The sequence below is a fragment of the Rattus rattus genome, chromosome 2 (genome assembly GCF_011064425.1).
Source record: "Rattus rattus isolate New Zealand chromosome 2, Rrattus_CSIRO_v1, whole genome shotgun sequence".
NCBI lineage: Eukaryota > Metazoa > Chordata > Mammalia > Rodentia > Muridae > Rattus > Rattus rattus.
In genome coordinates this window covers 166,572,894-166,600,115 of record NC_046155.1, presented here as the reverse complement: position 1 = coordinate 166,600,115, position 27,222 = coordinate 166,572,894, and the positions used below count along the sequence as shown (strand labels likewise).

The 27,222-nt window shown below is 52.1% G+C and overlaps 1 protein-coding gene across 2 annotated transcripts in view; it reads right to left on the bottom strand.

Annotated features, from left to right (window-relative positions):
• Sipa1l3 (signal induced proliferation associated 1 like 3) overlaps nt 1–27,222 on the bottom strand; it is an 83,550-nt gene that overhangs the window by 30,566 nt on the left and 25,762 nt on the right. For both annotated transcript variants that reach the window (XM_032893991.1, XM_032893992.1), the window contains exons 8-13: nt 21,259–21,533; nt 17,899–18,150; nt 15,040–15,177; nt 5,873–6,000; nt 2,558–2,676; nt 187–614 (exon numbers count right to left, since the gene is read on the bottom strand). In XM_032893991.1, coding sequence (XP_032749882.1) covers nt 187–614; nt 2,558–2,676; nt 5,873–6,000; nt 15,040–15,177; nt 17,899–18,150; nt 21,259–21,533 — 1,340 coding nt within the window. The remainder of the gene's footprint in view (nt 1–186; nt 615–2,557; nt 2,677–5,872; nt 6,001–15,039; nt 15,178–17,898; nt 18,151–21,258; nt 21,534–27,222) is intronic.

Sequence of the window (27,222 nt, the reverse complement as noted above, 5' to 3'; positions counted from 1 at the left end):
GAAGGCAGAGTTCGGGGCTGCTCTCCGTCCGTCCGTCTAGGTTCTTGGAGGCTAACGGGTATACTGTGCGTGCTTGCCAACGTGGCTCTGCAAGCACGGCTCTCAGCAAGTGTGTGTGGGGCGAGGATCTCACACAGGGTTGAGGGTCAGAGAGGCGGTCAGCCCTGAGCGGGCTGTGGGTCTCACCTGGCTTGCCTGGGTGGGTCTCGGCTGCCCCCCACCAGACCCGGAGGAGTGCTGGAGCCCGAGGAGTACATCTTCGGCCGGTAGCCCTTGTTCTGAGCGGCCACCGCTGGAGCAGGGGAGACTTCCCGCCGTCTGTCTGCAGGGTGGGGTCTCCCGGCCGACTCTCGGCCGCCGCCACAGAGGCCTATACTTCCGGGGGGCTTGTGTGGCTTGGTGGGCCTCGGTGTTTTGGCTAGAGACATACAACTGGGGCTGGAGGTGTAGAGCGTGGTGTCGATGCCACTGTCACTCGAGCCTCCCTTGGAAAAGGGGTCTGGCTCTGGCTCCAGGGAGTCCAGGGGGTCGAACCATCGGTCATCACTATGGCTGCTGGAGGCGTTGCTGGAGAGGGTATTGCTGCTGGAATGGCTTGAGTACTGAGGTTCACCCTGGAAGGCAAGGCAGGTGTGTCATCCTGACTCTAGGGATGGGAGCCTCTGCCCTCACTGGCACCCTGGAGCCAGACTTATCCATATTCTGGCTCCTCCCTTACTGGTACAGTAACTCTACACGATGGGATTTACTTTCTCCTAGCCTCAGTTTATACATCTGTAAAATGGGTCTGTGGTTAGAAGTCCTGGCTCATCTGGCCCTTGGACTGATATATCTCAAACTGAATGTTTCTCACACCGAGGTCTGGGGCTCCCTTCCAAGCCCAGCTCCCTCCTTCCATCCTCACATCTTTTCAGCACCACCTCTGCAGACCTGCTGCCTGTGTCTTCCAGACACATCCAGGAACCGTCATGTTGGCATCCTCCTTTGCTTTCTCTGGGCCCTGTCTGCTGCCGCCCCCTCCTCTCTACCTCCCTAGCCAGATTTGCTCCCAATATGTGGTCAGAGGACAGTGGTGAGCATCTGTATGGAATCACGTCCTTCCCCGCCTCCTGAAACTCTCCTGCGGCCACTTCAGGGTCAGAGTCCTCAGCACAGTGTGGGCCTCAGTGGTTTGCCTCATGCTCTGCTGCCTAAGGCCGCCTCCTTGTGTCTAGATCATCGCTCCAGAAGCAAGAGCCTCCTGTATTCCCTGCATGTGGCAGGGACGAGTCCTGGGCCTTCACACTTGTGCCTCTCTGTGACACTTTCAGCTCTTTTTATGGTTCCGCTCTGACTTCATTCAAAGTCACCTTCTGCACTGGCTAGCTTCATGTCAACTTGACACAGGCTAGAGTCATTACTGAGGAGGAGCCTCCATTCAGAGAATGCCTCTGCAAGAGCAGGCTGGAGCAGGCCTGTAGGGCATTGTCTTAATTAATGACTGACGGGAGGACCCAGTCCCATAGATGGTGCCATCCTGGGGCCGGTGGTCCTGAGTTCTCTAAGAAAACAGGCTGAGCAAGCCATGAGGAGCAAGTCAGTAAGCAGCACCCCTCCACGGACTGTGTGTCAGCTCCTGCCTTCAGGTTCTTGCCCTGTTTAAGTCCTGCCCTGACTTCCTTTCATGATGAACAGGGCTGTGACAGTGTGAGCTGGATTGAGCCTTTCTTTCTGGAATTGCTTTGGCCCTGGTTTTGTTTCAGCAGGGCAGTGGTGATGTTGGCTAAGACACCACCTCCCAGGGCTCTGGTGAGTATTCCCTAAGGCTGCACTGGGCTTTCTTAACAAGTTGCTTCTGCCCACTTAAGGCTTGCTACCTGCATTGGGATGTCAGCTTCCTGAGGACAGTGGCTCCTCTGTCCTTTTTAGGGTCCGGGTGCTCAGCATGAGAAGCAAGGTTGCTAAGAGCAAACTAGACATACAGGACTCCATTTTCCAGCAGTCTTTGCAGGGACGGAGCACAAGCTATGGCAATGTGTGTGTGGAAGTGACTCACGCCATCTCTGGCCTGGGCTGAAAAATCTCCCCCTTGAACCCTTCTCCCTCCTACCCTACCGCTGGCTGCAACAATGCGGGTCCTAGCCTAGAGAGGGACCCAGGAGAGGGCTTGGAGGACTTGAGGGACAGCAAGTGACAACAGGGAGCCCAAGTCCCTGACTCTCCCTGTGCCACACTGCATCTCTGGGGATAGACTGACCTATGGCCCAAGATCTCTGAGATGCAGGGGTTGCAGGCACAGTACTTGCCTACCAGGACCTCCGTGGTGCAGGGAGGAGGGAAGGGATTTGTCAAAGATTACTCGGCTGAGGGCTGGGGCCAGGGTGTTATTTAGCCCCTGGAGAGGGGACTGTGGCTATGGCTAAGGATGAGCCCTGCTCCAGAGGCCACACCCAGAGAAAGCTGCCCAGCTGTCTGCAGCCATGGGCTGAGGAAGGGTGCCAACCAGCAACCGGCCAGCGCAGGCCTCGCTCCCTGGATGAGGCCGGGCACGGTATGGTGGGGTGGGGCAGTGACTCACTTTGGAATGCCTGTTGGGAGAGTCTTTGCCAGCCGCGTCCTGCCTGGAGGGATGCTTGCTGCCCATGCTTCCAGTCATGGCGGAGAGCCGGGCCTGGGCTGGCACGTGCCACAGAGGCTCTGCAGGAAAAGAGAACATACACCGGTGGGTGGTTAGTGGTGATGCAGGCCAGGGCCTGATAATCTGCTCTAAACTATGGCTGTATGGTCCCACTCTGGTTAACCTGTCTTCTCTTCAGGGTCTATCAATGCCAGCACTCAGTAGCAGAGGTATTTGATGAGCATGTACTATATGCCGGAAAGCATTCTTTGACCTTTATGTGGTTAACTGGGGGAAGCGTATGCCCTTCCATCATAGTCCCCAGAGGAGGCTGGGCACGTTTGCCACGTCCTGGCCAGCTGCAGCCATGCACAGCTCTTCCTGCTGTTTTGGAAGAGACACTGGAAGGTCTTTATTAAGTTTATGTAACACATTTATTTTATCTCTGCATGTGAGAGTGTGGGTGCCTGAGTGCCACGACAGATGTGTAGAGGTCAAGGGCAGCTTTTGGGAGTTGCTTCTCTCTTTCCACTATGCTGACTTAGAAGTCTCTTTTCTTTTCTGTCCCTGAGACGGGAGTTTTCTGTGTGGCCTTGGCTGTCCTGGAACTCGTTCTGTAGACCAGGCTGGTCTCGATCTTAGAGATCTGCCTGCCTCTGCCTCCTGAGTGCTGGGATTAAAGGCGCTAGCCACCGTGGAGTACAGACATGTACCGCATTTGAATTATAGATGTGCGCCACCACACCTGGCCTTCTGCGTGGGTTCTAGGGCTCTAACGCAGGCTATCAGGCTGGTGAGGCAACTGCTCTTACTCAGAGCCAACTCCCTGGCCTTGGGTTTATTCATTAACATTTTTACTACATCACTTGTTTGTGTGCGTGTCCATGTCCCTGGGGACTGAATTAAGGTCTTCAGGCTTGGTGGCAAATGCCATCTTGCCAGCCCCTTATGCTTGAGACAATGTCTCACTGTAGAGACCAGGCTGGCCAGGGACTCATTTTGACCCTCCTACTTCTGTCTTCCCAGTGTTAGGACTCTAGACACACTCCACCATGCCTGGCTGCATGGATCAGCTTGCTGGACAGGACCAGTACCACTGAAGTAGATATCGGAACCACCTCACGTACAAGGGTAATAACGATGCTCAGAGAGATTAAGTAACTGGCTTGAGGTCATGCAGAGAGAAACTGTCAAGTAGGAACTGGAGGTCAGAGAGAGTCTCTGCTGCCTAATCCCCCACCATTCTGGGGTTCCCGGCCTGCCAGCAACAACCAGCAGAAAGGGCCTGGACAGTGTCCCAAGGATACTGGGGCCTGGTGGGCCTGAATTAAGACCTCCAACCTTCCTTGAAGGGGAAATACTTAGGATTCTGCCTCATGTTTGGATCGCTGTAGTGGACCTGTGTCTGACCCAGAACTTACTCCAGCCCCACAGAGTATGAACTTACAAGCTGAAGTCCTTGAGGGCAGCCCGGAACCTCAGGACCCACGTTCAGTCTAAGGGAGAGGGGCCTGGGCCTAGGAGACACTTTGCTAACCTGAATGCTCTGTGGTACAGGAAAACAAGTGGCCTGTATCCACACCCCATGGATGATGGGGTTACCCAACAGGTTCCAGTTCAAATCTCAATTAAGCCACTCACCAGCGGCAACCTCGGGCAAGCGACAACCCTTCCCGTGCCTCACCTGCCTCATTCTTGTACCAGGCAGTCAGGCGCTGCTGCGGTGACTCAGCAGATGGGAACGTGGGGCACTTAGCTCAACGCACACATGCACATGGCACACGCCCATGGCGACAAGACAAAACCCGGCTGCTGACATCATGATTCTCTCTGCGGGGTGGCCGGCAAGGCCCTTTGTGTGCCGCTGCTTTGGGTCCTCGCTATCCCAGCCACTATTCTAGAACTTTCCCTTTTCATGATTTCTCAGCACAGATCTTCCCAGCGTACATGTGTGTGCACGTATGTCAGGGAAGGAAGAGGAGGCTGGGACTCTAGAGGACAGAAGGGAGAACAGCGGGGTCTGACACCCCCCCCCCCCGCCCCGGGGCCTCTGCTGAATGTGTAAAGTCTCCCCATTTTGTACTTTGCTGTGTTAAAGGAGCCAGGTAACATATTCCTCTCCTTTTTATAATGGAATGGGAAAATAACAAAAAAGACACACATCTGTCCTGGAAACAGACCTCAGACCCATGAGCTCGGCAGGAGCAGCCCACTGAGGAGGGACAAATGGGGTCACAGGCTCTCAAGGCAGCCAAGGGATGAATGGCAAGGACAAGCTAGCACCCCACCTGGGACACCCACGCTCTATAGAGTCCTCCCTTCTGCTAATCCTTGGCATGTGACTGAGGACACCATTCCCAATGCCTGGGAACCCCCAACACCTCCCAGAAGCATGTCCGCCTCTCTGCCGCTCCCTCCCGACACTTCAATAGCCATCTTCCTTTGGAACCCACCTGACTGTCCATCAGAGGTCCTTAGGCTTCAAAGGGTGACAAGGTTGTTATAAGAGATTGTGCTTTAAGCATTCATTCAGGTGATTTAGGTACAGAATTCATAATTGTGTGTGTGTAAGATCTTCAATCCCATCAGTCAAAAAAAATGGAAATTAAACTGGACGGTGTGGTCATACATGCCTGTAATCCCAGCATTTATGGAGTATGGACAAGGAGGATTAGAAATACTAGGACATCCTCAGCTACATAGTGTGAGGCCAGCCTGGGCTATATAACGTAACAAACAACTTTCTAAATAAATGCATGGATATGTCAGTCTAACCAGAATTGAATTAAAAGACACAAAGAAAACAATACTGTGACAGCAATATCCGTCCACCCCAGGGGCCCAAATAGAAAGGCTGTTAAGGACACACGGCCGGAGAGTGCTTTTATGTCACGGGTGGGTGTGGAACTGTACTTTGGGGTACAGTTTGGTGCAGTTTCTTATAAAGTCAGACACACAATCCAGCTGGTCTACACCTAGGAACGCATGCTCATGGAGAGACAGAGGAGCACGCTTCTAAGCAGCCACAAACTGGTCCCCTCAGCACCCCTCGAGCAGCAGAGTGGGGTGTACTCAGACAGTCAGATACAGAAATCCCGCACTGCACTCAGTCACGTGGCTGCCGGGCACTAGCATGACATTATGTCACAGAATCCAGAAGCACACGAGCAGAGGGCACATGGCCATAGTCTACATAGTCCAAATCCAGCCGAGAAGGGAGTCACCTGGGACTGACGGGGGGCTGAGGGGTGGGCTTTGGGGCCCAGACGGTCTTACCTGGTTTGGGGCGCTCCATGGTGCTCTCCTGGCTGGTCAGGCCACCTGAAGAGGAGTCACCGCTGGACATGCCATCGTGGATAAAGTGAGGATCAAATGACAGTAGTGGGTGTGGGGCGGCTGCATACCTGCAGGCAGAGAGGGAACAAAGGTGGGGCCCCGAGGGACAGCACCAGGTAAGCCCATGCCCTGCTTGTCAGTGGCTTTTTAACATCTAGGAGACTGCTGTGGACTGGAGCTACGAGGGAGCTGCTGGCAAGGCCATCTGCTCTTAACTGAAGCTCAGCAAAGAGGCTTGCCCGCCCCGGGATGTCTGCCAAGGGGGTGGTGGTGATAGAGAGTGCAGGGCAAAGCAGGCTTCTCAAGGAGGGAGGGTGCACAGCCACTTGGGCGACTGCCCTGCTTGCTCAGGGTTCTGCCTCTGGGCTGTAGAAGGGGGTTCTTAGCCCCAGCCTCACTGCAGACTCCCTTCTCTCTGAGGGAGCTAAGCAAATCAGGCAGCATTTGGTGGGTACAGCAGACCCAGGCTGGATAGGATGGGTTTCATAACCTCACTGGGGTCTTTGGCCTACTCAGGTATAATTAGTTCCTAGGCCAGAGCCTCAGTTTCCCTAGCTGTTAGGAGGGGACAAACAGGGAGTTGAGATATTTGGCCCTCAGGCTAGGACAGCGTTCCTCTGCAGTTGGGGGAAGATGTCACAGTAGGCAAGGCCCATGGGCTTCTGGCTTGAGAACAAGGCAGATTTGGGCTCTAACCCCAGCCTTCAGCTGGGGAAGATCTGAATTATAGTTCTTTTCTTTTATTGTTGTTGTTTTGAGGTTAACAATTCATTCTTTAAATTTCTTTTTATTACAGTTATGTAATGTGTGCACATGTGCCTGTACCACATACGTAGAGGTCAGAGGACACTTACAGGAATCTGTTCTCTCCTTCTAGCATGGGTTCTAGGGTCTGAATTCAGGTTGCCAAGCATTGGCGGCCGGTGCTTTACCCACCTAGAGATCTCGCTGGCTCTGCCTTTTTTGCCTTTCTGTATTGAGACAGCATCTCATGTAGCCCATGCTGGCTGGGAACTGGTTATGTAGCAAAACATTACCTTGAACACCCGCTTGTCCTGCCTCCCACCTTCCCTGATGCTGAGATCGCCAGTTGAGTACCACGAGACCATACTGGGCTGCATTGTGGTCTTTGTGTTTGAAAATCACGGTCAAGGTTGGGGAGTGGAGAAATCAGCAGAGATATCTGCTGACAGCACTGCACACCACAGGCAAGGGCCAGGGCTCTGGGGAGGTGGCGGTGGAGGGCCGGGAGTTCTCTCCCTGTGCGGGCTCCTAGAGATACCTGTTTGGGCTTGAATCTGGAATGACCCCCACCCCCAGAGCCCATGTTTTAGAAGCTTGATCCCCAGCTGGTGTTTCTATTCTGGAAGGCTAGAGGAGCTTAGGGAGTTGAGGTCTATTCTGAAGAAGTAGGTTGCTCCTGGGCTCACATTGTCCTTGGACTCCTAGCCTGCTGCGATGGGAACCGTTATCATCCTCCACACACACTCCTACAGACACAAGGCCGAGCAGCTATGGCTCAACCGCCCTTGAAACCAGAAATCAGTTCTCCGAAGTTGTCTTTGCCAGACACTTGGGTTACAGTGACGCAAAAGCAAGTCCCCCTCTGTCAGAACACGGTCAGGGAACGGAGTCGTGTGAGGGGAATCCTGAGAGCTTGTGAGAAAACCCTAAGAAACCAAGACAAGTCTTATGACCTCAGTGTCTTCAAAAACACGGAACTGTTCTTGGGCTGCGCTCTCATGCCTTCCTAGTTGTAAGAGGTAGGGTGAGTTTATTTCCGGTTGATCATTACTACTGGCGAGTGTTACTTGTATACATGCCCCTGTGGGAAAACGTGTTTTTGACATATGGCAACCCTCACCCTTGTGACTACACCTTACCATGTAGTTCTTAACTCTCACAGCACGACGTCTGCTGCTCTGAACGACGTTGCCCATTGCGAGAGACTAATGCACCTCACCCATCAGCTCCGATCTCCCAGGTCCCACTGCCTCTAGCGTGGTGAACGCCCCACACCTCCCTCATGCCCATCTGTGTCTGGTATATGGTACAATTATGGCTAAATGTAGGTTTTTAAGATTATAAAATATTTGTGGCTTCCCACTCCCACCATGTCATGGGCCAGATTTCCTGGCCCCTGGGATTGGCTTGATGGTGAAAACCAGTTGTCACCAACAAGCTGAAAGGAGCGTGATGGCAAGGGAAAATGGCTGCTAGGACAGTCTGGGTTCTCTGAAGCTCTGTTAACCAGAGGTACGACTCTGGAGAAGGTAAGGAACTTTGTTATTTTGGGAGACAGGGCTTCGCGCAGCCCTGGCTAACCCTGAAACCACTACATAGCTGAGGATTAACTGGAACTCCAGACTGTACAGTCTCTGGTCTGTGACAGCCCAGTTTAGGGATCTGGGCTCCGTCAGGCTGGGCAAGTGTTCTGTCAGCTGAGCTACATCCTAACCCCCTTTGTTTTCTCTTAGGCTTTGGTGCTAGGATCGAACTGAGATCCTTACTGTTAGGGACACACTGCGCCAATGAACTATACCCTCAGCCCCAAGTACATCTTTGCTAACGTAAGTTCAGATATTCCAGCATAACGTGACTGAAGTGGGCGGGCCAGAGCCCTGCAGCGCCTGGCAAGAAAAAGGCCATCTCCTTGCTCCCAAGAAAGGCAAGAAAAGACGGCCTCTGTGGGAATTAGCACTGGCTGCCACGTCTGATGACCTGAGTCCAATCCCAATGTGGGATCCACATGGTAGGAGGAGAGAGCCAAATCCTGCAAGCTGTCTTCTGGTCTCAACATGCATGCCATGAAGCATGTACACATTCGCATGGACATGTGCACACATGCACACATGCTATTTAAAAAAAAGGCAGTGTGCTGGTTTGATTGAGATAGTCTTGGGCATTTGAATACTTGGCCTCCAGCTGGTGCTGCTATTTTGTAGGCTTAGGAAGTGTGGGGCTGTTGGAGGAAGTGTGGGGTCGTTGGAGGAAGTGTGGGGCTGTTGGAGGAAGTGTGGGGTTGTTGGAGGAAGTGTGGGGCTGTTGGAGGAAGTGTGGGGCTGTTGGAGGAAGTGTGGGGCTGTTGGAGGAAGGGTGGGGCTGTTGGAGGAAGTGTGTCAGCAGAGGTGGGCTTTGAGAGTATGAAGGCTCGAGCCATTCTGAGTTTGCTCATTCTGTTTTGTGCTTGCTGTTCAAGATGTGAGCCTTAATCTGCTGTTTTAGCTGCCGCTTGCTGTGTCTGCTGTACCACCATGGCCTGTAGCCCTCTGGAATCCCAAGCCAGGTAAAGTCTTCTATAAGTTGCCCTGGCAATGCTGTTATGGAAAAGCACCAATCCAGGTGGCCTCTCATGTCCTCGGTCTGGCATGGCTTGGTGTTAGATAGAGCACCATGAAGAGAGCTCTGCCTTCCTGCCATCAGCCTGAAGGTGAGGCCATGGCTGAGGGGACTGCAGATGTGGAGGTCAAGGCTGGAGCACTTGAAGAGTGCTCCCTGAGCCCGCCCTTTCTGGGTTGCCTCTGCTACACAGAATACATTTCTGTGGCCTTTAAGTCTACGTTTGGTGTCTGTGGTCAAGTGACCTGATGACACAGGTCTTGGATGCTGTGGTTTGAATATGCTTGGTTCATAGGGAGTGGCGTTGTTGGAGGACGTGTGTTACTGTGAGCGTGGGCTTTGAGATCCTCCTCCTAGCCATGTGCGAGCCTGTCTTCTCCGGCTTCCTTTGGGTGAAGATGTAGAACTCCTAGCTCCTCTAGCGCCATGTCTGCCTGGACACTGCCACACCTCCTACCGTGATGATAATGGACTGAACCTCAAAACCAGTGAGCCAGCCCCAATTCAACGTTGTCTTTTACAAGAGTTGCTTTGGTCATGGTGTCTGTTCACAGGAATGGAGACCCTGACTAAGACAGACATGGAGGGAGTGCTGAGCCTCTGTAACCAATGGTGATGCTCCTCGCCTCTCTGGCCTTCGCTTTGGGAGAGGACACAGGAAGGAGAGATGAGCTAAGGCCCTCGACACTCTAGAGTCACTGCCAGCTCGAAGACACATTAGAGCTGGGCCTGTGGAGACCTGGTCGAACCGCTAATTCAAGCTCCTGACAGATGCTGGATTTTCTGAAAACTCAACTCCATGCCCCTGTCAAGAAAAGACAGACTATCTCCTTCCTAAGACCCCTCCTCGGCCTTAAAGTTCTCCCAAAAGAGACCGAGACACAGCACTAGAGGATCCAAGGGTCCATTCTTTTGTGGTTTTGTTTGTTTTTGAGACAAGGTTTCTCTGTATAGACCTGGCTGTCCTGGAATTCACTCTGTAGACCAGGCCAGCCTCCAAGTCAGAGATCGGCCTGCCTCTGCCTCCCACATGCAGCCTGGGCCACACAGAGAAACTGTGTTTTAAAAACAAAACCAACTAACCAACCAACCAACCAACCAACCAAATGAACTGTTCTAAAAAATGTAAGCCGTTTTCAGGGCTGGGGTGCGGTTCAGTAGGCATGCTGCTTGCTAGCACGCAAGGCCTTGGACTCATCCCGCAGCACCACGTATGTCTGTGTGACACTGTACACCTGTAATCTCAGCGCTCGGAAGCCTGAGGCAGGAGCTCGGGAGTGTGCTGGTTTTCCTGAGCCCCTGAGATGAGGCGTGGGGACACGGATATGAATGAGAAAGCAAGCCAGCTGAGTACCAGCATGTGTCTCTCTGCTGCTTCAGCCCACCTCGAACAGGCTTTCCTCACCAGGACTCACTGCACCAACTTAGCACCAAGCCGAGGGAAGCCCCTCTTCCCCGAAGCTGCTTCCTGTCAGTCATTTGTTCACGGCACACTATAAGTAACCACAGTGCCGTGATAGTTAAATCCGGATGGCTTAGGGTCTGAGTGTGCTGGGGACACCTGGCCAAGCTCAAAGTCAGGGAGACAAGGAAATGCAGAGCCATGAATCACAAAGGCCAGGCCTGCAGTACTGGAACCCCAAGAAGAGAGGTGTGGGCTTGGAAGAGCTAGATTCACGGGGGAAGGTCCCAGGGAGGCTGACCCCCACCCCATGAGTGTGACGGTGGGCGGTGTCTCCAGGGGACCATGCACGTGGTAACAATCTGGAAATGCTCAGAATTCTTGGAGCGGATGACCTGGGTCAGCCCCTGCTAGTCTCAGGCTTGACTGCTGTCCAGACTGCTTCCTGTACAGACGTGTTAGCCAAGGGGATTCACTTTGCTGAGCCCCAGCTTTACTTCTGCAAAGTGGGGATAATCAATTTATGTCACGAGGCTGCTGGAGGACTCCCTAAATCAGGCATAGGAGATGGCAGAGATCAGAGAACTTGGAAAGAAGACACACAGATGTGTCCAATCCCTCCATTATTTTTGTTTTAAGTAGCAAACGCAATGCAGAGGAGGAAGGCATCAGAGGCGGAGGAATGGCTGGAGCAATCAGATATTCTTGACAAAAATGGAAACTTGACCTAGACTTCTCACAGAAACAAAACCAAAACAATCAAGGACACTGACTGCATTGGCATCCACACTGGGTTTTTTTGTGAGGCTGAAGCAAGAGGATCTCATTGTAAAGCTCTGCCTGGGATACAGATGGGCAACTTAATGAAACATTGTATCAAAATAAAATAAAAAGTAAGAAAAGGCTAGAGATGCAGCTCATCAGTACAGCCCCCTGCCTAGAATCCCCCAGTGAGGGGCTGGGGGCATGGCTCAGTGGTAGAGCCCCTGCCTAGAATCCTCCAGTGAGGGGCTGGGGGTGTGGCTCAGTGGTAGAGCCCCTGCCTAGAATCCCCCAGTGAGGGGCTGGGGGTGTGGCTCAGTGGTAGAGCCCCTGCCTAGACTCCCCCAAGGAGGGGCTGGGGGTGTGGCTCAGTGGTAGAGCCCCAGCCTAGGATTCCCCAGTGAAGGTCTGGGCGTGACTTAATGTTAGAACACTTGGGTAGCATTAGAGAGGCCTTGGCTCAGTTTCCACTATGAAGGGGAGATAGGTAAGAATATCAGGGACTTAAAATGCCTAACAGTAAAATGTTTGATTTATATTAGGAGAAAGAAGGATAGTAGAAAATGTTTTGTTTTAAGAAAGACCCTATGAGGGGTTGGGGATTTAGCTCAGTGGTAGAGCACTTGCCTAGCAAGCGCAAGGCCCTGGGTTTGGTCCTCAGCTCCAAAAAAAAGAAAAAGAAAAAAAAAAAAAAAAAAGACCCTATGAAGAAGACGAAAAGAAAAACTGACAGCCGCTCATACAAAGGGCTCTTGAACACTGCAGAGCACTGAGTGAAGTAGAAACCAGGCAGAAGACAGACACTTCACTGGGGAGGATACAGACACTTCACTGGGGAGGATATGTGGCTGGCAGATCAGCATACAAGATGCTCGGCATGGTTGGCCCTCAGAGCAATGCAAATTATGGCGACAAGAGACAGCACCATGCACCCATCAGACACATGGCAGTTAGACCGTGGAGACTGGATTACGCATATGCTGCGGGTGGGGACGTGAGACGGATGTACCACATGGCAAGCAGCTGGACTGGGCACTGATCCCAGGAGAATGGAGACTTGTTTCTATGCAGAAAATGTGTGTGCTTGAACATACATGTTACATGTTCACAGCCTGAATATTTATAATGGCCCAAACCCAGAAACCCCCATGTATTTTTTATTTGGGTAGATGGTTAACCAACTTTATCAATTGGATGCACCTTCTCTTAAAAAAAAAAAAAAGGGCTGGAGAGATGGCTCAGTGGTTAAGAGCACTGACTGCTTTTCCCGAGGTCCTGAGTTCAATTCCCAGCAACCACATGGTGGCTCACGACCATCTGTGATGGGATCTGATGTCCTCTTCTGGTGTGTCTGAGGACAGCTACAGTGTACTTATATACACGAAATAAATGTTTAAAACAAACAAACAAAATAAACCCCCAAAACCAAACCCACCACCCTGCAAAGACCCCCAAAACAACAACAAAAACCCTGAAACTTTGTTTTATGAGTGAGTGTTTGCCTGCAGGTCTCTCTCTCTCAGAGGAGGGATCAGTCACCTGGAACTGGAGTCGCACACAGTTATGAACTGCTCTGTGGGTGCCAGGAACTGAGCCTGAGTCCTCCTCAAGAGCGGCCGGTGCCTTAACTGCTCCCTCACTTCTTATTTTTGAGAGGTGGTCTTTCTACGTTGTGTAGGCTGGCCTTGAGGTTACTCTGTACCCCAGGTTAGCTGTGACCTTTTGACCCTCCCGCCCCGCCCCGCCCCCACCCCTTTGACTGCCTTACAGTGTAGGGTGGCTGCGATTGCAGGCCCGTGACACCAGGCCCACCACTGTCACATCTGGTGCCAGCCAGTTGCTGCCATTTGCACTCTTGGTCCTTACTGAGGCCCAGGTGTCGTCCCAGCAAGCTACACATTCTGGAACCTTCCTTGCCTCTCTTTCATCGGGCCATTTTGCTCATTCGTGCTTCTTCCTCTCTGTAACAAACTCCCATCAATGTCCCCTGATTCAAATGCCCTATTCCTGGCACGGTTCTCCTGACTGGGGCCGTGTTCCCCTCCGATGTTGATGTGCTCCTCAGTTGTGCGGCTTGTGGGATCTCTCTCTAGCACAAGCAAGGGGGACAACAGAAGCCGCAGCAACCGAGTAGGTGGGACGTTCATCTTGGTATTTTACACAGCAGAAGCTCTTGGGACTGTGTTCTAATGAGGGCTGCACAGTGGCCTCTAGAAGGTAGAATGAAGGGTTCCTCTCCCCCTTGACTTTCTAACAGAGGCTTAGCATAGCCTCCAACATGGCGCGGAGTGGGGCTCTCAGGGCACTGCCTACCAGTGAGGACAGAAACTCCAGGTTGGGTCCAGGAGTGTGTCCTTGGATCAGTCCTCCTTGGGTGAGAACCTCAGGTGTGTTGGCCTGGTCCCTGGGCTAGACGTGAGTGGTTTTGCTCCGTTCTGTCATCATTACAGACCAAGAATTTGCCTCTTGTCAGCCCCAGTCCCCTGTGCTGCAAACATGGACCACCCGGCAAGCTGTCAATCTGGGAACAAATTCACACTCTCATTTGTGCATATGGACACGTGCTATGCCCGAGTGGCTGGCCTCTCTCTATCATATGTGGCATGTCCCTGCGGCTAGCCTCTGTCTGTCTGTCTTTCTGTGTCCTCTGTCTCCTCTTTCCCTCCACTTTCTCTTTTTTATCTCTCTTAACTGGGCTAAGAGAATGGAGGTGGATTGTGGCCACCATCATGTCAGGGACCACAGAGGGAGCTGAGGGGCAGGGCTGATTGCTCCCTTCCTTGGGGCAGGCTTCCGGGAGGAGCATGGCTGGGATTAGGAGGTTGGCTTCTCTGAGGGGTTTCCAGCAAGGAAAACCCCGGGGCACATGAACAGAGTACCTAGAAACCTGAAAGGAGGTGGCTGGTGGGCTGCTATATGGCATTCATAGTGACTGTGGCATTCCAGGGCCCTTGGTCAGGGCCAGCGAGGGGCAGATCTGAGGGCCAGCCATGCCAGAGGAGGCAGGGGTCACAGAGTCTGGGAGGCTGAGCAGACTGAGCACAGTGGTGGTGGGGGAGGGGCAGGAGGGATTCAGGATGAGACTCACAGCTCTGCCTGGTCCTGGTCACATCTCATGGGGACTTGAATGGTGTACTGTCCAGCCATGGAGATTTAGGGAAGATGGCTTACACTGCCAGGTTGGAGTTGGCTCTCAGGGGCAAGGATGAAATTGGAAAGACCATATGACCTGGATAATACTGATGGCCTGGTTTTGGTGTGTGGGAACTAGAAACAGACGAATGGGATGCTAGGGGAGAGGATGACTTTGCTCAAAACACCAAAACCAAAAAAAAAAAAAACCCAAGACCAAACAAACAAAACCAAGAGTCAACCACAGGCTCTGCCAGATTTGCTTAGCTCTGATTTTCTGTTCTGTTTCTTTGTTCTAAATTTTAAGGAGACAATGCCCTGGTGGTCATTTTCTGACCTCTTGGGGATGGGGGTGGGGTCCATAAACCCCATGACATGGCGGATGAGATAGTGAGGTGCCTTTCCTAGGAATAAAAACCTGCAGCAGCAATCACCAGATGACATCATTTCGAAAGCAAGGGGAGACTCTGACCTTTCAGGAGACGGCTTGTATCTGGCGTAGGTGGCAGAGCCTGGGGTGGAGAAGCTCCCAGAAGGCTGTCGGTAGGGAGGGACTCTGTCGGCCCCTGCTGGTGACGCTGCAAAAGGTGTCTCTGGGAAGCTGACAGGCCTGGAAAGACACAGGAGTGGGGACAGAGGCCAGCTAAGGAGGCATTCCTGAGAAGGGGAGGAGGGAGGGAGGGAAGAAGAGGGGAGGAGGAGGAGGAGGAAGAGGAGGAGGAAGAGGAGGAGGAGGAAGAGGAAGAGGAGAAAGGAGGAGGAAGAAGAGGAGGAGGAAGAAGAAGAGGAGAAGAAAGAGGAGGAGGGGGAGGAGGAGGAAGAGGACAAGGGAGGGGAAGGGGAGGAGGAAGAGGAGGAGGAAGAAGAGGAAGAAAAGGAAAAAGAAGAGGAGGCAGAGGAAGAGGAGAAGAAAGAGGAGGAGGGGGAGGAGGAGGAAGAGGACAAGGGAAGGGAAGAGGAGGAGGAAGAAGAGGAGGGGGAATGAGGAAGAGGAGGGGGGAGGAGGAAGAGGAGGAGGAGGAAGGGGAGGAAGGAGGAGGAGGAAGGGGAGGAGGGGAGGAAGGGGAAGAAGAGGAAGAGGGGGAGGAGGAGGAGGAGGAGGAGGAGGAGGCGGCGGCATACAACAGACCTGCCCCTCAAGTCCAGCCAAGTTCTGGCGGCTATCCACTCCTTGGATCTGCATGCAAGGGAGAGGGAAGAGGGGAGCCCCCTCCTCCCTCTGTGCTCCACACTCAGCTCTGCAGCTAGGACTGCCCCTGGAGCCAATTCTCTGCCCTTTCCTGGGAACAAAGCTGTTCCTCTGCCCCTTCATTTTAGGGAAACTTAAATATGTGTGTGTGTGTGTGTGTGTGTGTGTGTGTGTGTGTGTGTGTGTGTGTGTATTTAATTAATTTTTTAAGATATATTTACTTTTATTTGTGTATGACTACTTTGCTTGCATGTATATATGGATACCGCATGGGTGCCTGATGCCTGCGGAGGGCATTCGCTCCCTTGGAACGGGAGTGTAATGGTTGTGAGCCGCCATGTGGGTGCTGGGAGCTGAGCCCGGATTCTTGGCAAGAACAAGTGCTTTTAAGCACGGAGTCATCTCTCCAGCTCCCTTACTTATTCACGTTTGAGACTGAGTCTCACTCCCAGCTCTAGCTGGCTGGGAACCCACGATCTAGGCAAGGCTGGCACTGAGCTCACTGAGGTCTGTAGCTTGGTTTTTGTTACTTCGTGGGCTCCTCTTTCTTCCATCCCTTTTAACCTCCTAACACTAGATAAGAAAGAAAAAAAGGATAAAGAAGAAAGGAAAGAGGTCCCTTGATAAAGTCGAGGGTCACGAAGAGGGCAGTCCTTAGACTACTTCCTGCTGATTATAGCCAAGTTTGATCTTCACCATCAAGATACCAAATTTCTTCTTTTTGTTATTTCTTCTTTGTATACAACTACTCAACAAACTGCAGCCAACAACCAATAACCACTCAGGGGGTTATATACCCCTGAAAAGTCTCCAGAATTCCAAACAGCACACTTGCAGAAACTCTCTGCTGCTGGCAAAATCATGCCTCTGCTAGGGCACGAGGCAAATCACAGTCAGCTGCTGTGGACGATCTGAAGCAGCCCCACATATCCCACATTTGGGAATAAAACAAAAACATACAATAGTTGTGCGTGTGTGTGTTTTTAAGAGACCAAAATCCCAAAATTGTTACTACAGAGATCCAGCTGCCTCTGCCTCCCAAGTGCTGGGATTAGAGGTGTGCATTGCCTTGTCTGACTATTTTTATACTTATTTATATATTTATGTATTTATTTATAGAACAGGGCAAGACCGAGGGCCACACGCACAGCATGCTTTATCTCTTAATATATAATGCATCCAAGTGAGTATTTCAGCTGGGTCTGCCTGGTGGTCCAGACCTGTAATCCAAGTTACTGAGCAGTCTGGAGCAGGAGGCTTTTCAGTTTAAGGACAGTCTGAATAGCATAACGAGATCCTGTTCTACAGAAAGGGGAGTGAGCTGAGGATGTGCTCAGTGGTAGAGCATCTGCCCAGCATGCCTAAGGACCGAGGTTCAACCCCCAGTTATCCATAAACACAAAATAGTATAAACTAAATACCAGTATCAAAGTCCCTGAGGCGACTACCAGCTCAGGGACTTGATAGCGGCTATGAGATCCACTTTTGTGGGTCTCCCTTGGACTGCTTCCCAAGAAGCCAGTCCTGCAGGTTTTATTATTGGCCTTGGAAAAAAACCTTTCTCCAACCTCCTACAGAGAGTTTTCTGTCCCTGTCCTGGGCCCTTGGGCCAGCGCAGGAGCGGGGAGAGAAGGAAGAACTGATGGGGAGGGCAGACAGAGACGGAGGGATAAGACAGGAAAATGGCCAGGCAAGGTGAATACCTTTAATCCCAGCACTCTGAAAGCAGAGTCAGGGCAGCCTGGTCTACAGAGTGAGTTCTATCTAGGACAGCAAGGACTACACAGACAAGCTTTGTCTCAAAAAGTCCAAAAAAAAAAAAAAAAAAAGAGGGCTAGAGACGTGGTTCAGTGGTTAAGAGCACCGACTGTTCTTACAGAGGTTGAGTTCAAATCCTAACAACCACATGGTGGCTCACAACCATCTGTAATGGGATCTGATGCCCTCTTCTGGTGTGTCTGAAGACAGCGACAGTGTACTCACATACATGAAATAAATCTTAAAAAAAAAAAAAAAAAAAAAAAAAAAAGGAAAGTGACAGAGGGGAAGAGGAAGAGGAAGGGTGGGAAAGCAGAGAGGGGGGAGGGGTGGCTTGTGGGCAGGTGGGACAGTGGACAGCAGTGGTGTCCTGGGGGTCCTTACCTCTTGCTGTGCAGTGGCTGGGACTCCCGGAAGGGCACCCCGGGTGTGTGCTTCGGGAGTCGGCTCAGGGACTGGGCATGGCCGGGAGTGGCAGGGGTGGTCCACTTGGTGGCCGGCAGGGAGTTGTGGGAGGCAGGCCCGCTCCACTGCCAGGGAGCGTTGCTGCGGTAGGGGGGTCGGCCCCCAGGGGTAGCGGCTTCCGACTCCATCTTGGGTTCCGACGCACTCATGTCATAGGTCTCTGGCCACCCCCTGGAAAGACAAGTTTATTACTTGTAAGCTCTGGGCCCGCTAGCACACGGGCCTTCTGCTGGAGAGGGACCAGATGTCCTGCTTACAGTGGGCCAACTCCAAACTGTGGTGATTCATCTTAAAGCCTGAGAGGCGTCTTTCAAATTAGGGCCTGAAGCTTACGCAGGGCTATAACCCCTAGACCTGAATCTCTTTCTTCCTCCAGGTCTTGGCTTCTCTTCGTCCCTTCCCTTTTCTCTGGCTCAGGCCTCTGGTTGGCCAGTGTTTTCAACGAACCAGCCCCTCCCAACACCCCAAGCAGTACTTTGGGCCGGAAAAGCCAATGCCCTCAAAAATCAAAGGACAGTCCCTGCCTTGTTCCCTAGAATCTCAGATGCTGATGGAAGGGAGGCAGGTGACCTACTTTGCAAGGTGGCTTAAAAAAGGAGAAAAGCACACGAAACCCAGAACCCTGGAAATAGACGCAGGCCCGTGTCTGGCTGGCACATGCACCACAGTGCAGAGATGCAGCCTGGGGTGTGGGGACCCAAGCTGGGCAGGCGGCTCTGCCATCGCTGCCACGGTGTGCCACGCAGCACGGGAGGGAACCCGAGCTTACAGAAGGCTGAGCTCAGGGAAAAATCCTCCTCTAAGATCACAAGGGCCAAGCTCTGAGAGGCAGGTCCAGAGGATCTCATTCCGACGTTCCTATGGCCTGAGATGCTCGGGCCTGGCTGCTACAGAGCCATGTCACCTGAGGGCCTGAGGGCGTGTTCCTGTCCCAGGCCCTACTCAGGGTACCTTTCTGCAGTCGTGTGGTAGAGCTGATGTTCAGCGTTCCTTATGGCTGTTTTGGGGATCAGAAGCCCCCAGGCACCAGGTAGGGAACAATGGGGATGCACCCCTCTGACAGAGCCACCAGATAAGCCAGGCTGGCAGAGGTGCAGGAAGGCCACATAGCCTGAGATTGCTCTGAGCTCTGAGCCAGGCAGAGCTCACCCCTGGATGCTGGGCATGAGCATGTGATCCGTATCCAACCAATCGGGAACGCCTCTCATCCCAGACAAAGTGACTAGTGTAGGACTGTCACGGGCTTTAGCAGTTACTGTCAGAGCAGTGAGAGCAACCTGGGAGACACTGCTGGAATTACTGGGGTGGGGTGATGGCTTATAGGCAATTCTGCTGTGCTCCTCCCGGGGACCTAGTGGCACCTTATGTCATCGCTTGCTGCAGCCAGGTGTGATCTAGGCGCAGCAGTGTATAAAAAGGACCGTTTGCTCCCCTGCACCCTTTCTCTCTCTCTGTTCCAATGTGCTCCCTGCTGGCCTCTCTGTGTGTCCTTTCTGTCAGTCTTTGTGTCCCTTTTTTGCCCTCATGGCTCTGCTGCTGTCTGTCTGCCTCTACTACTTCTTCAGGTCCCCTTCCCCTCCCCTTCCCCCAAATAAATGTCGCATGGCTTGATTTCTCAGGGGGACCCCCAGGCATCCCCTGACACCGCACGCTGCCGCCGCCGCACAGCCGTATTATATTTTACAACAGGGCAGTATAAAGATCTATTTTTGCCAGCGTTGCTATGCTGGGGAGACCCAGTCCAGAGCTGTGTTGCCTGTGGTGGGAGACTGACTGAGAATGACAGCAACCAAGCTCAAGACCTTGAATTCTGGGTCCTCTGGCCTCCACTTCCCGAGTGCTGGGATTGCAGGTGCATGCCACTACATCTGGGTCATGCATGCGGTGGGAACCGAACCCAGGGCCACGTACGTGTTATGAGCACCCTCGGCTCCAGTGTATGACCTTTCACAGCTAAAGACACTGAGCTGGGCTGGAGGCACATGTCTTTAAACAGCACTAGGCGCACGGGGGCAGGTGACTCTGAGCTCGAGCCAGTCTGGTCTATATAGCACTCCAGGACAGCAGGGTTACATAGTGAGACCTTATCTTAAGGAAACAAAACAAAAGCCGAAACAACCGACCGAACAAAGCAAGCGACATCCGTGTCATACCCAGAAGTTGGCATTCCACGCCACTCCCTCGCCACCCTCCCTCCAGCTCTCACACGTTGTCTGCCCCCTCGTCCATGCTCCCAGAGCCTTGGAGAGGATGCCTGAGCATTCAACAGCCCTCTGTACTGTGACCAGTGTCTGCAGACACCACTGTCACTGTAAAAAGAGGCTTCTGCAACCAAAGCCGACAGCGCCACTACCCACCGGCACAAGCAGGGTTATTCAGAAGACATTTTGACAGGTCCATCAGGCCCCTACAGCAAACAACAGCAGTAGCGTTCTCCAGTGGGGCCTCTGGCCTTCCAAGCCAAGGTGGATTCCCTTCTGTGGAGCTGGCCTCAAATCCAATCAAAGCCACTGCCTGCCCCATGCCCACCCCCTTCTTGAGACTGGATCTTTCTTCAGAGTTGAGGCTGGCCTTGAATTCAGGCGCACCACCCCCCTCCCCAGACCTTGTGTATCTACTTCCGGGTCTATCTCTTCCTGTAGAACACAAAAGGGCTTACTCTGCCCTGTCCACTGTGCCAGGCCTAGCACTGCAAACGGAGCTTGCATATAGCACGGAGCCCAATAAATGTCCCCGTGTCCTGCTGCTTTCACACTTTGTATACCATCTGGAAAAGGTGACTACTAATGTATGTAATGTAATGTATGTAATATATGTAATGTATGTAATGGGTGCTGGGGAGGTACACACCGGGGACTTACGATGAGAACCAGTTCCCACAAGACCCTCATTTACGCCACTCCCACTGTCATTAGCCCTCTGAAACAGGGCTTATCAAAGCGGTTCTCAACCCGGAACCCCTTTCTCAGGAGTTGCTTAAGACCATCAGAAAATACAGATATTACATCATGATTTATAACAGCAGCAAACTTACAGTTAGGAAGTAGCAACAGAAATAATTTTATGGTGTGTGTGTGCACGCGTGTGTGTGTGTGTGAGAGAGACCACAACACAAAGAGCTGTGTTAAAGGGCTGCAGCATTGGGAAGGTAGAGAATCACTGACTTATAAGGTTCCTTCACTGGGGTCTTGGGTGACTTATGACAGGGGAACCCCTTGCAGTCATCTGGAAGCTGCCAATCTTGTCCCCTACCTGCCCCCCAGGGTGATGCTCTCTTACCGTCGGGGAGTGCCGTCTTCAAAGGGTGGGATGATGACCACCTTCACGGTGACGGAGGTGCGCAGCAGGTCGATCATCTGGTCGTGGCTTAGTGTCACCACGGCCACCTTGCAGATCTCTACCAGTCGGCTGCCTTGCCGGAGGCCAGCCTGCCAGGCAAACCCATAGTCCTCCACTTCAGCCACTGTCCCATCGTACTTCACATGGAAGCCCAGCTGCCCCAGCCCATTCCGCCGCAGGGTCATATCCACCGTCTCCCAGCCATTGGTCATCACCTGTGGGCAGTGGGTGGGATGAGTCTCAGCTGTTTGGCTCAGAGGCGGGCTCTGAAGACCCCTGTCCAATCAGTCCCCTCTGAGAGGGACTGGCGAGTCCCACTTGCCTTCGAGGTGTCACCAGGATCCCAGTCTGGGCAGGAAATATGTACATACCACTCTGTGTAGCCATGAACTGTATTCTCCAAATATTCCTGTTTCCTCCCTCTCCTCTCAGCCCACTGTGGTCAGCTGTGCGAGCTGTGAGCTGAGCAGGCCTGGCCTTTTGGTTGGGGTACTTACTAACTTACTTACTAACTAACTAACTAACTGATTGATTGATTGATTTTGTGGCACTAGGGATGGAATATAGAATTATGTGTATTCTAAGCAAATGTTCTACCACTGAGCCACACCCAGACTCTCATTGGTGGGTTCTGGGCAAATGCTCTCACCACTGGACATCTTCAACTCCTTACTGGTAGGGTGTGTGCGTGCGTGTGCGTGTGCCCAGACGTGTGTACGTACATGTACACAGAAGACATCAAGTGTCCTCTCTGGATCTCTGATTACTCCCTTGAGGCTGGTCTTTCTCTGAGCCTAGAGTTGGTTGCTTTTTAGTTAGGACAGTGTCCAGAGGATCCCACTGATTTGTCTGTCTGTCATGCCTAGCGCTGGAGTGAGAGGTCCACATGGCTAAGCCTACCTTTTTATGTTGGATGCTGGAGCTGAAACCTCAGGTCCTCACACTTTTATAGACGTTCCCACTCCACTGAGCCATCTCCCCAGTGCCCCCAGCCTTCTCTGTGACTTTTAATTTTGAAGCAGGGTCTCTCCCTGAATTGCCCAGGCTGTCCTTAGACTTGTGTTTTTCCTACCTCAGCCTCCCTCACTAAGGCCTGGGTGAACATTTAATTGCCGATGTGACACTGCATGGGCCTTTTTGGGTTCTGCCATGGAGACGAGTAATGTTCTAGGTACGAGAGGCTGTCTGGATGGCTGGAGGCCTCAGAGCTAGAAGAGGGTTGGGCAGAGCCCTTGGTCACTTGGATAACCGTGTGATATGATACAAACCCTTGCTGTTTTAACCATGAGTGTGTCCTGACCTGCACAGTGGTCCTAAGCATTGCAGTAAGTAGGGAGTGTGGTAGGCTGCAGTGTTAGGTGACCTTCACTGGCTTGGGGTCTCATGTCACATACTTCCACTTGGTGGCATTGTTCTTGGAGGCCCAAACCTCCCAGCATGGAACAGACCAGGTCACAAAGGCCTCACTTCTCATTTCTTTCAGCTTTGCTCATGCATGATGCCTTAGTGCTTATACATGAACGTAAGACATAAATACACGCTGACCGGAAGCCCCAGGGTCTGCCTACCATTAGTGAATCTTCTTGGGATGCCAAAAAACCCTTACCTTTGCTATGCTACCAACCTGCCAGGTAGGATGTGGTCACTGGAGCTACAGTGGCCCGGACAGAAAGGACATCACCAAGTCTTCTGCCCTTTTCTTCATGTATCTGTGTGTGTGTGTGTGTGTGTGTGTGTGTGTGTGTGTGCATGTGCACGCACGTGCAGGTCAGGGGAGGACAGTGAGTGTGCTGAGCTAGCCTTTCCCACTTTATTCCCATGAGATAGGCTCACTTTGAACCAGGCTAGCTTTCTGAAGTAGGCTTGCTATCTGCAGCCAGCAAGCCCCGCCAATCATCCTGTTTCTGTCCTCCACGTTGGTGGGGTATAGGTATGTGCATGGCCTCATTTGGCTTTTTATGTGGGTGCTGGGGGGGAGGGGTTGAACTCAGGTTGTCCTCGGGCTTCCGTAGCAAGTGCTCTTACTCACTGAGAGCCATTCTCCCCAGCCTTGCCAACCACTCTGTGACTGCACTGGAGGTCCACTCCTCAGGAAGGAATGGTCATAGCCTACGGTTTGGGCGGGCATAAGCCCTAGTGGGAAAGCTAGTTTGCTAAATGGAATGCAAGGTGCCTTCTAAACAGTCACGGTCTTGCCATCGATTAGTACTGCCATCAGCTTGGTCACACATGCTTCCTTCTATAGTGGTTTCTTGTTCCAGGGCTGGGCAAAGCAGTGGCGGTGTTAGCTGCAGGAGACTGGATGGCGGTGTAGACTACGCCGCCTACCCGCTCTTCCACTTCCACTTTTCCAATGTGTTTTGTGTTTTGAATGAGGCTACCCTTTCCCTTCATTAGGATGATCACTACTCACTGCTTGGGGAGGTCACTTCCGCAGGGCGGACCTCCTCACAAGCCGGGGTGCTAGGGGACAGTGCCTGCAGTCCATGTGGGTGTGTCACTGATGGGTGTCACTTGTGCTCCTTTGACCCACCTGACCAGCTGACAGCTGACCGCTGTCTGTGTACCTGGGGACCCACTCCACGTAGACTCAAGTTCTGAGGGAAAACAACAGCAGCAACAAAGCCCAACGCACAGTACTGAAAAGAAGGCAACGCGGCAGACGTGGCAAATGGTTGGAGCTTACTGGCTGAGTTTTCAATTCCAGACAATGAGATCGCAGGGGACATGTGACCAAAGGCTTGCAGGAAGGGAGTGACTAGGCCATGGGGCGGTCAGAGAGTTTCAGTAAGAAGGGATAGGAGTACAAAGGCCCTGAGGTCGCACACCTGCCTGGCAGGTCTGTGTGTGAGGAGCAGGGCGCGGTGGGAAGCGGCTCCTAGAGGGAGTAACAGGGAGTGAACGCACAGGCCGCCTGCTTTGCCTTTCACCTAGGGGAAGATAAGGGTTTGGAACACAGGACCCAGGTGAGCAGACCCCATGCTGAGGACAGATCACAGTGGAACAAAGGTGGAGAGAGAGAGAGAGAGAGAGAGAGAGAGAGAGAGAGAGAGAGAGAGAGAGAGAGAGAGAGAGAGAAGGGGTTGTGTGTGCATGTGTGTGCCATGTGTAAGTGCACCATGCACACACGTGTGTAGGCTCCTGCAATAATGTATGTGTGCATGTGTGTGTATGTGCACCATGCACACATGTGTGTAGGCTCCTGCAATAATTCAGGAGAGGCTAGGCATGGTGGAGCAGGCCTGCAATCTTAGCATTCCTGAAGCTGAGGTAGAAAATCACAGCTTCGACGCTAGCCTGGGCTACATGATGAGAGCATGTCTTAACTCTCCCCCAAATCCAGAGCCATGGGCGGCTTGTGTTATGGGGTAGGTATGGATGGGAGCGGGAGAAGCAGCTTCAGGCTGCTTGAAGGTGGCGCTGACAGATGGGGTGTGGATGTGAGAACAAGGGGGTCCCTGGCTGATTACAAGTTCCCTGACCTCAACCGAATAATGGACTTGGCCTTTCCTGAAACAGGAAGCATGGGAGCATGGGAGAAACCACAGCTTGCAGTGACTGTGAGGTTTCCGGGGTCACTTGGGCAGCCCTGGGAAGATTCTGAGGAAGCAGCTAGAGACCAGCCTTGTGTTCTGATTGAGAATGTCGGGAGGCAGAACAACTTGGAATCAGAGGACAATTCTGCTACCCGCAGGCCATGTGGGCACATGTGAGTATGTTCCTCTCTGAGCCTGAGTTTCTCCATCTACATCAAATGGAGAGAACAGCATTTAAGCTGGCAGAGGACGTTGAAGTGTCATGCAAACAACTCACTCGACAAACCAATGATTGGTCTGCGTTTGTTGAATGCCTACTGGATGCCTTCGTAAACTTAAGTTTGAGATCAGAAGTGATGTAGACCCCTGGGGTTCAAACCTTACCTTTTCATCAGAGTACTGACCAGGCCCGACCCTGTTCAGCCTCCCAGCTCATACAGATCGGGTATGTTTGGATTGGCCGTGCTGTGAACGGGACCTCACTTTCTGTCAGGCGACTGACACACTAGCTACAGTGGTTTCACTAAGATGTATGAATTGTGAAGTCAGGCAAGCTGAGATGGGAGTTTAACCAATCCCACCTGATTTAACAGAGAGTGATGCTACAGGGCGAGGTCATGGCCAAGCAAGTTGAGGAAGCTCGCCTAGACAACGTTAAGTCACTGATACTTTAAAACTTTCCTAACATATATGCAATCAAATGAAATAAAAATTTGCATATTATATAGGATCCCCCCCCTTCCTTCCTCTCTTCCTTCCTTCCTTCCTCCCTCCCTCCCTCCGTCCCTCCCTAAGTACTAGAGACTGAACTGAGGCCCTCAGGTACGCTAGGCAAGTGCTCTACCACTGAGCTCTGTCCCCAGCACTGACAGGATGGCTACTGTTTCTGTTTCCCGGTAGAGAAACTGAGTCACTATGATGTTTAAGGTTGCCAACCTGACTGGGAGAAGGGGTTACCTTACCTGTGGGTAATGACTGTGATTCTGCTAACTAGATAGAACGATCTGCCTACAGCGGGTGATGCTATTCCCTGGGTTGCCCCCCTACTCCAATATCTTATCATAGCTACAGGATCACACAGAGTAGAGTCTGAGTGTGTCTGGTGGTCACACCGCCAGAAAATGGCAATACTGGTGGTTGGAAGTCAGTCTATAGACCCCATACTCTTAACCACTGTGGGTACGGCTTTCTCTGGCATGCTTGGCACGCCGCTACCGACCAAAGACCTCAGAGCTGACCCCAGTGCACTCTATGCAGTTCAGGTGCGATCTCAGCTCTTCTCAACACAATGTTCCAGGCTACCATTACCTCTCATTTGATGCTAATTGACCGCTCTTGGTTAGGCCAAGCGTTGAGCTGTCCACAGGAAGGAATTAAGACTTTTTAGCCCTTAATCTGACCCTGCCTGGTGGTGCTGGAGATGAAACCCAGGGTCTCAAACATGCCAGGCAATCAGTACTCTAACATCAAGCTATATCCTGACTCAGGGATTAACTTCTTTGTTTTGTTTTGAGGCAGGATCTTTCCACATAGCTCTAGATGTCCTGGAACTCACTGTGTGACCTGGCTGGCTTTGAACTCACACAGACCTACTTGTCGCCTCCCGCTAGTGGTGGAATCAACACTGTGTGCCACACAAGCAGAGTGAGAATAGAATCTTCATCGTATTTTATGTCCTTGTCTTTTATTACAGAAAGTCAAACCATTCATGGTCACTGTGACTACTGGTAAGAAACAGAACTCAGTGTCTTTCTTTGTACTTTCTCGTTATTTTTTATGCTTCTTGCCCCCCCTGTATACTTTAACGGTCTAGACTGGGGTAGGCAACCTTTTGATATCTGATGTGGTGGTGTGGTCTACAAATGTTCTGGACCACATTCATAGCTATCCTGGTTTATGTGGGGCTCAAGGGCCACAGGTTAGACCAACCTGGTCTAGAATCTTTTTTTTTTTTTTTTTGGTTCTTTTTTTTTCAGAGCTGGGGACCGAACCCAGGGCCTTGCGCTTCCTAGGCAAGCACTCTACCACTGAGCTAAATCCCCAACCCTAGAATCTTTTACGTAGTTTTCACTTTTGTAAAAGTGTATGTCTGTGGGCCGGTATGTGCATGACAGTGTAGGGACTTGGCACCCATGGAGGCCAGAGGTTGGAAACCTCTGAGGCTGGAGGTACAGGCAGTTGTGAGCTGCCTGACGCAGACGCTTGGAATTGAGCTTAAGCCCTCTGCAGGAGCAGCACAGGGTCTCAACTTCTGAGCCGTCTCTCCGTGCCCAGGAACCTTTTCTTCTATTGTAATTCTCCCAGAGAAAAGCTCTCTCAGTTTCAGTACTGGGAAAAGGACCCAGGCCTTGTCAAACGCTCTACCTCT